The sequence below is a fragment of the Fistularia commersonii genome, chromosome 19 (assembly GCF_037954325.1).
Source record: "Fistularia commersonii isolate RoL2024-O1a breed Wild chromosome 19, RoL_Fcom_v1.0, whole genome shotgun sequence".
Classification (NCBI taxonomy): domain Eukaryota; kingdom Metazoa; phylum Chordata; class Actinopteri; order Syngnathiformes; family Fistulariidae; genus Fistularia; species Fistularia commersonii.
Window position 1 is genome coordinate 11,002,501 of NC_141302.1, and position 9,324 is coordinate 11,011,824.

Consider the following 9,324-nt stretch of genomic DNA (forward strand, 5'->3'; position numbering starts at 1 on the left):
AAAATATCATAAATGTGTTTTTTTTTAACTATTCATTCAAACTGTATTTTTAAAATGCCTTTAGAATATTCTATCCTCCACAAAAGTTGAATATAACCAAAGCAATGGATTCTTTTGTTGGCCTGAAGGCATTAATATCTAGAACTAACTTACGCAATCAACTATGAAATGCCCAAATGATTCTAAAGAACAGCAGTATCAAAAAGAAGAGGAAACTCAGGCTGCAAATATTAATTTCTTGTTTGTGCCATTAAAAGGTCTAATTTAATAAGTGTGAGGAATCACTTTTAAATGGGCTCCAGAACTATATATTGTTGTGTGCGCAGGCAGCCAATCCAGCACGCTAAACCCCAGAAATCTACTCCTTATCTGAGCCGGCTGCTGCTGCTGGTTGCTGCTGCTGCTGCTGCTGTTCCTCTGACAAGCCACATTTCAAGTCTGCATTTCCCAACCAATAAAACTGCTCCAGCTTACTAACTTCAACCCTATCGTGCAAAATATGTTAAAAACACTAACTTACTCTTGAAATGGAGTACGTTTTATTGTGACTGCGACACCTGTCCACAGTCTTTCAGGGGCATAAAAAAAAAATCTTTTTAATGTAATCACTCCGCTATAAAGTTGCCAATTAAACTGACAAAAGCAAGCGGTAAATGCCCATAAAGGTGCTCAGAAGTAACAGTTTCAGAAATCCTTTTAACTTCTGGTTTCCTGTTTTAAAAAACACTTTCTATAATATTCCTTATTCTTTTTCCTCTCCACCCCTTCAAGCAGTCTAAAGCCAAAAGCTGTAAAGATAAATGGCTTGGCTGGGGCCTGTGCAGTGCACTTCAGCTGGGGCCATAAAAGCACAATCCTCTTAAGTACAAACTAAACCACATCTCAGTCAATCACTTACTTATGCCAAGTAAAATATAAACAGTAAAACTGAGTCAGCCAAAACAGTCAGCTACTCAGTCCAACCACTGATTCTACCTTATCACGCGTTTGATCTTCCAGCAGAGAAAGTGGCTTTATCTTCTTCCAGAACACTTCACCGAAGTATGGGGGGTGGGGGCGGGGGGGGGTTCTCTAAATAAAAATATACACTTTTGGAAAAAAAAATATAAACACGGACTCGAGCAAGGCTGAAGAGTGTGTGTGTGTGTGAGTGTGTGTACGTGTATGTGTGAGTGTGTGTGTGTGTGTGTGTGGTGTGTGAGTATGCGTGTGTGTGTGAGGTTACCGGAGGACGCAAATAACCTGATTAAATCAGGGTGAAAATGTCCTTTAACTCTCAGGTTATATCCAAAAAAAAAATTAAATATAACAGAAGCGCGTCTAATTTTTTTCCCCAATTTCCTTTTAAGCCAATTTATTTGAGTGAATTTTTCACAAACCTCTAAAGAAAACAAATTGTGCTGCGATTTTGGATGAAATTCTCACAACTTAATTTTGTTTTGGCGTATAAGAGGGGTTGAATGGGTGTAAAAACTATGAAAGAAAGAAAAAAAGTTTGAACCTGTGTGCGCACACACACACGCACACACACACACACATATATATATACATATATATAAATATATATGTATATACACACCACACATCACACATCTAAGTTTCACCGGCAACTTTGCAGTCATGGCCAGAAGAAAATATGTGTGATTTTTTTAAAGGGCACAAATACCTGAGTAAGACAAATTGGAGAATACATGACGGAGACGGCGACACGGAGGGGGAGATTTAGTCGGACTGGATTCCTCTGATCACTTTTATCGCGCCATTCCTGGACTGATCTTCACCGTGCAAGTGTGTGGATGGATGGAGCAGCAATCCGCGTTACAAAACAAAACCAAAAGAAAAAAGGGGAAAAAAAAAAGAAAACAAGCAGATATTATCCAAAAGCATCCATTAATCTTTGCGATCCAAAGATTGTCGTCTCCGCGGAGGACAGAGAGAGGAAGCTGCTGTTTTTGTTTGGAAATCTGAAAGTTAGCGTGCAGCAGCAGCAGCAGCAGCAGCAGCAGGTCTGCCGGTGGAGCCGGTGCGTCCTCCTCCGTCCCGCGACCCGGGGGCTCTCTCTCTCTCTCTCTCTCTCTCTCTCTCTCTCTTTCTCTCTCTCTCTCTCTGCGCGTCTCCGTGCACTGCTACGCGGAGCGTGTGTGTGCGTGTGTGATCTTCACCCCCTGCTTTCGCCAAGCTTCATAACGAAATCGACCGGTGCGCCTTCAAGTCCTGCGCGATTCCAGCAAATCAACTTTCCCCCCCCCTCTCACTCTATTTCTCTCTCTCTCTGACACACACACACACACACACACACACACAGACACACACACACACTCTCTCTCTTTTCACCCACGTAATTACACAGTCACACTCCTCCTCTTCTACCTCCTCCTCCCCGCGAACGCAACCCCCTATCAGCCGTACGGCACCGTCTTCTCCTTCCCCGGGATAACGCACCCTTACCCGGTCTCCCCGCTGGAAGTGTCCCTGGGAGCCCCGTCCCCCTCCGCTTCTCTGTTTGTTTGTTTGTTTTTAAGCTAATTCGACGGTTATTCGGTCAGAAGCAAACTTTTGGGGCGTCTCGCTTTGACACACACACACACACAGGTGAAAGGGCGCGAAACACCAATATTCATAAAGGAAATAAAATAAATGAAATAAATAAACAAATAAATAAAATAAAATAGAAGACGAGAGGGGAATTAGTTGACGTCGATAAAACGGGGTTAAGCTAACTTCTGTAAGCTAGCGGTCAATTAGACCTGTACACCGGGACGCGCTCGAAAGCTAGACACGGCAGGTACACACAAATTACATTTAAAATAACAATTGTGATAACTGTTTAAAAGTGCATTGTTATTTAATTTTCAAGTCGTATTAGCTAAGGAGTTGAATAATAATTCCAGAGTGACATTTGTTTTAAATTAAGTGAGGGGGTGAGGGTGGGGGGGGTCACAACTACCCGTACTGTACTCCAGTACAGAGTTCAACACAGTTGCAGTGTGTGTGTGTGTGTGTGTGTGTGTGTGTGTGTGTGTGTGTGAGTGTGTGTTCGTACACTAATGTCAACACTTCAAATTCAGGGTATTTGCCAAATTCGGGGGACTGATGCGAGCCGAGTTCAATACCATTTCTGGCTCGACTGTTGCGGTCCGAGTCCGGACGATTCGGGAGCACAAACATAATCATGGCATCACAAAGAGCACAACATTTGAAAACAGTTAAGAGTCCGTGTTCACGTACCATTGCACTGTACTGCATGGATTTAAAGGGGATCCGGGAGCCTGGTAGAAGCACACAAGCCGGTAGCTTCACATTTCTCACGTTCAACTTTGTGCTTTGGAGGGGGGTTTCTCTTGCAGGGCTCGCAAAAAAGAAAAAAAAGTCAACACCGGAAGACTACTCTTGGCAGATAGCGGTGAAAAGAAGTTTGGAGCACCTCGCGTTTTTTTTTTCTCTCTCTCTCTCTTTTATTCTCGTCTTCCTTCCTCTTCAAGTCTTACTTTTTGGGATTTTTTTTGGAGGGGGTTGCTCGGTGAAGTTGAACGTGATCCAGAAGAGGCTGAGTTTTCGGCGCTGGGCTGGTCTCCGCCTTCACTTTCACTGTCTGACTGGCTGCCCGCCGCCCTGCGGCTCCCCAGCACATTCAGTCAAGTATGATGTAATCAAAACATACTTACTTCCGGTTTGGCTTTTCAAAATAAAATCCCGTAACTACGCGAACTTCTTTTTTTTTCTCGTTCCCATTAACAAAAGCAATGCAATGCAATGCTCTTCTCGAACAAAATCGTTTCTTGAAACCACAGGATAAGAGTCCTCGACACATGGGAGAAAGATGTTTGCGTGTATTCAATTGAAGAAGTGGAGTCCTCAGCTTGCTGACAGTTTGATGACATGTTTGTTTGGAGCTCTTTGAGTGTTTTATTAGGGATGCTAATTCATTTAGCCTCTGGCCTGACAGATAAGAATTATGTGAAGCCATAAAAAACTTTTCAGCATCGGGTGTAGTCAGCGCCAACACGCTTCTTTTTTTTTTTTTTTTTTCTTTTTTCTTGGTGTTTATGTTCTTTGTCACGGGGCTCGTTTTGTTTAACTTGCAAACACACAGCGGAGCGATTCTGATACCTGAACAAATAAGCGAAGAGTTTCCAAACCCGCCCTCTTATTTTGAAAGCAAAGCTTCACATTTTCCGGCCATCGCGCGGATGTTTATGTGCGACTTAACGCAACTTGGTTTTGTAATAGGTGTCGGTATTCTTGCCTCCGATTGGCCAGCAGCAGTGGCCCCGGGACTCTGCACCCTGGGCCCCTCACTTCCGCTCCTCTGACTCGCCGCTCGGGGCTTGACAGAGCCGGACCGCCTGAATAGCGTCACTGCCGGGGAATCGCACATGTGTACCCGGTACCGTGGGGTAATAACGTTTCATTCGACACAACACTCAATGCGATGGAGAAAAAATATACATATAAATTTCACTGCACGTATCACACCGTGTTCTGTGAAACATTAATGCAAGGAAATTGTTGAAATATGCAGAGGGAAAAGTACAGGTCAACACAAACACCCGGTGTGTGTGTGTCCAAAGACTGACCCTAATAATTCATTTGTAGCTTAATCGACATCGATATTTTTTTCCAATATATATGTCATCGATCATTTTTAGGTAGCGTTTTGCAGATTTTTAAACGTGACTAACAGCTTGTTTAATCATTGCATGTCCCCTTGTTGGAAAGAGAAAAGTAAAAAGAGAATATACAATGTGGATTAAGATGTTTCAATTATTTATGTAATTTTTGATATGCATAAATAATCAGTTGCATGATGTGAGACAATTGTTAATATATCAATTTTGGACCGCATGTATAAGAATATATTGGCCATAGCCGCACACATACTATCATATCCGTGCAGCATTTATTCCTCATGCTTGGTTTTATGTGGTCTAACAGTTACATCCCTCCAGTAATGTCACAACATAAAATAAAAATATCTTCTCGCATATTTGATGGTCCTGCACAGTAGTATAAATAGCAGAGAAGTAATGGTAGTAATTAGTGCTGAATAGTATTCGTGCAGAGGTTGTGATGTAACTGCAGTCGAGTGATGTGACCAATTGACTGAATGGCCATTACCGCCTTCCACCGCAATAAAAGCCCAGAATGAGACCGTATGACTTGAGTTGGACCTTTGACAAAAGAGCTTTATTTTTAATTGCTCCTCCGTCTTTCCTGGTGTGAAATGAACACACGGGTTAATATCTGCATGTGCCATTTGTTGGCACGGGGATTGTTTGAGATTCACCTGTCAAGTCAGTTACACAACATTTAGATGAAGTGGAAATAAAATGGTAATAAAATCCCGATGCTTTGCGACTGGATGGTTGAATAGGTTGTTCTGTTTGGAGCAATGTTGTCATTCTAAATGTGAAACGAATGGACGTGGGAATATTTCCTGATGTGCGCTGTGAAGTTATTTTCATGGAGTTGATCACACTGCTTCTTTGCTGTTTAAATAAGTGACTATTAACCCCGTTCTGACACCATCCTCTCCTCGAGTATGAATCCCCTATTATATCATGCAGGTCTGTTTGGAGCACATGGTGCGATTCTGTCCTCCTGTATGCGAACGTACCGCCCCCGTGTGCACGCAAAATGCAACTGCAAGAAACTGCTTCTGTGCAGGCTTCAGGCTGAGCTTCTGGGAGCCCCTTGAGGTCAATGAGGAGCAATGAAGATCCAGCAGTTCAGAAGATAATACTCTCCGCATCACATCGTGCATATGAGATTTATATATATATATATATATATATATATTTTTTTTTTTTTTTTGTTAACGTTATCTTTGATATGTGGTTTTATTCGCTGACACATCTGAGGTCAATCCAGTCATCTTGTTTCACTACCACTTCCTTCAGGACGCAAATGAAAAAGACCTTTTTTACAGATATTATTTTTGGAAGTTATGTGGACATTTATGTTTGGATACCTTTTTCAAAATCAAAACAAACAGACTTTGATTTCATAAGTCCTCTGGATACAGTGACGTGCGGTGAGGTTCGTCACAATTGGATTTACAAGCATATCAACCCTGCAGAGGAGCTTATTTGCCGAATAAGCTCCTTGACAGAAATAAAAAATTATGAGCGCCCCCTACTGTGAGGCGGGAGGGCTGCGTGCCTCACTTGATGGCTCATCGCTGCTGCCGTATGATAGCTCAGCACAAGAAACTAGTTACGCACATACAGTTGTTGACCAAAAAAAGCACTTTTCATTGGAAATGTAGTTCATATCGCAAAAGTGATTAAGCATTTTAAAAGAAAGCAATACGTTCTTAGTACAGAGAATATAAGCACTCAGGCGTCACTGAGGCTCAACAGTCGGTGGCCTCATCGCTCATCTCTTCTAAGTATTTGAACAGCAAATGTGAAAATCCAGTGATTTAAAAAAAGCAATCTAAAACCGGTGAAGTTGGATGAAAAATCACTGATAAATATAACATTTTAATAATTTTTTTCATTCTTTCCTTTCCAAGATTGGCAAGTGAGGCAGGGCCTCTCCTGCCTCCCCTGACTGCACATCACTATCTGGATATAATTCCTCTTGATGTGCCTGTACTCACACATTCACCGCTGGTTATTTAGTTCTTGCTTCTGTAGTTTAACTTCTATGACTACTTTTCTTGCCCCAGACTGACTTATCTATTGTTCACTTGAGATGAGAACATGAGCCGATTCGCTTTTGTAAAAATATATATAAATCAAGGTACATTCCATGTACAAAGACAGTGCTGAGAGGAAAACAAGCCTGGATCTTTGTTTGTTTTTTAACCACATTATTAACATCATTTGTCATCTTAAACAAACACAGAACCCATTTTTGGCATCCCGGGAGAATCACTGAAACAAACGGACTCCATTTTTGGCTTTCACGTAAAAAATAATGACCTGTAAAGTTGACATGTACTGACACCGAGTGGCTCAAAACAATAAAACATACGCACAGTTAAAATGATTTGCATGTATGTGACATAAGACATATTCAAAATTAATCATCTCAACTGTGATACAGAAAAAGCTCCAAGGACGTTTCCTTAGAGCGGCCTGGTGGGGGGGCATTTCTCTCAGCTCTGATACAATGGAACAAACAAAAGCACCTCAACATCAACCCTGCGGACGGAACACAATAAAAGCTGCCCTGTAGTCGGACGGGTAAATAAATATTCAGCATGTCAGTCAGTTGCCTCTTCAGCCTGGGAAAGGCGCGGGCAGTACAAGGGCTCATTGTCCGACGCTCAGATTAACCCCGCAGAGGCTGAGGAGCTCAGAGAGGTGCTCCAGCAGCTCTCCTGCACCCCACACTTCCTCCACCCTCCCCGGCTTTTACTGGAGTGAAGGTAGAAGTACAGGGGTGGGAAAATACTGCATCGCAGGTCAGAAAACACAGAGGGTACATCGGTATCAGCACAAGATATATTGATGTGAATGAGAGAATTAAAAGCATGGGTCTGAATGATTTTATATTCAGAAATTCTCTGAATATTTCATGTCTTAAGGCACTTTGATCAGAATCAATACATCTGTAATGACAACAATCAAGTGTTGTAATGCAATATCAAAAACGGATCCTTAACGTTGTGCCTGCTTTGGTTCTGAAATCTCCACGCTTTCCCCACAGCATGAAATAAACTTTTATTTTGTGTTTTTTTGAGACTCATGTCTGTCACATTCATATTCTACAGTTATTGTGCCGATGTTACCAAAAAAAGGGAATCATTAAAGTCTCTGGCACAATGATTTGCTAGTTTATATAAAAAACATTATGTATTTTATGAGACATATTCATTTTCTGAAAAAAAAATGCCTTCTGAAATTAAAAGTATAACATTGATAATCTTATTTTATTAATCTATCGTTACACAGCTATTACACGTTGTGAAATTGTTTTTGACAAGTTTGTCAAATGTTCTGAAGATGCAGCAAGTAAAAATTGAAGAAAATGTGTTTCATGTTCAAATTAAAAGGAAAAATGATTTTTTTTTTTTTTGTTTAATTTTGTATAACAAATATCATGAAATCTTTCTTATCACTCCATCACTTGAGGATCACCCAGCGTGATGTTGGACCTTTCTGATTCTGATCCGATGCGGATCCTGTCTTTAGGAGAGCGATGTGGCTGAAATACAGTCCTCTCAAAAACCCATTTCAGTCAAATTTACATTTTTACAAGTTTCTTTTTATCTAGTTATTAATCTCAACCTCAAAAGAGACAACAAGGACGACACGATTAAACCTGGATAGTTGATTCTCAACACAATTTCCATTCCAATGTCATATTTTAAAGAACGCCTTCTCAGCACACTCTGGACTGTCTTGAACTGATTTAAGTTGCCGTGGCAACAAGTGTAACAGTAGAGGAGAGACTTGCACTCACCATCCACCAGGTCCTGGCCGACACATCATAACAAAGCTGCCATTTGATGGGCGTCTCAACCAGGCTCCCAGCCATGGCGGTCGCCGGCTCTCCTCGGACCGGGGGACCCCTAATCGGAGGGGGCGTCAGTGGAGGCATGCCACGCCGTCCCCGGCTCCGTGCATTGAGGGAGGGGGGTTGGGGGGGGGATATCCGCAACAGCGTGACCGGTGACTTGAACCTGACTGTGGTAATTACAGGATTCACGACCCTGCAACCCTCACCTCCCCCCTCCCACACTGACCCCCTTCTCCCCTCCCCTCTCCCTCAACATGAGCTGCAGCTTTTGGATGATCAGAGTCTTTTTACACATATGTAGAGTAAGATATGCAAATGCATCATAGACAGGCGTGTGGGGGGGGGGGGTCGCAATCAGATTATTCAAAAAATTATTGTTTCCCTGACAATTTTTTTTTTTTTTAAGGGAATTCATTTTGTTTGATTAAATCCGGTCCAGTTTCAAAAGGGATATGTTGGTTTTATATTCTACGAAGAGTCAGGCTTTTACTGATAACATAATTTATGATTTCCAAGATTTCCTGCCTAAAATTAACACACACATTGTACGTCCTGAGCCTGTGGTTCAACTTCCACCCGTGAAAAAAACACTGACCAAAGTCAGTGTCAGAGGAAAAAACAACAAAGCCTTTATCTGTGTTTTTTTTCATTTTAGCATCACCATAAAACGGGGTCTGGGAGAACGGCGGTAGCGGCGTGGCGTGCAAGCCGAGGACAGTCACGCCACCAAGTTTCCGGGCCTCTGCGAGCAGAGAGAGCAATTCTACCCGAGAGGAAATTGAAAATGCCAGTGATGGATTTAACCTCCTGAGACATCAGCTTTTGTTTGGTAAGCCTTTTTTATTTGTCCCA

At 42.0% G+C, this 9,324-nt stretch overlaps 1 protein-coding gene across 6 annotated transcripts in view; it reads right to left on the minus strand.

Annotated features, from left to right (window-relative positions):
* Positions 1 to 8,439, minus strand: part of LOC147223699 (nuclear factor 1 B-type-like) — a 73,352-nt gene extending 64,913 nt beyond the window's left edge. For 2 of the 6 annotated variants that reach the window (XM_086165206.1, XM_086165208.1), the window contains exon 1: positions 1,667 to 2,348. In XM_086165206.1, coding sequence (XP_086021332.1) covers positions 1,667 to 1,693 — 27 coding nt within the window. In that variant the 5' untranslated portion in view covers positions 1,694 to 2,348. Of the gene's footprint in view, positions 1 to 1,666; positions 2,349 to 3,228; positions 3,579 to 8,415 lie in introns of those variants that run through there. The other 4 variants (XM_086165205.1, XM_086165204.1, XM_086165207.1 and 1 more) reach the window with 4 other exon arrangements.
* Between the last annotated feature and the right edge of the window lie 885 nt (positions 8,440 to 9,324).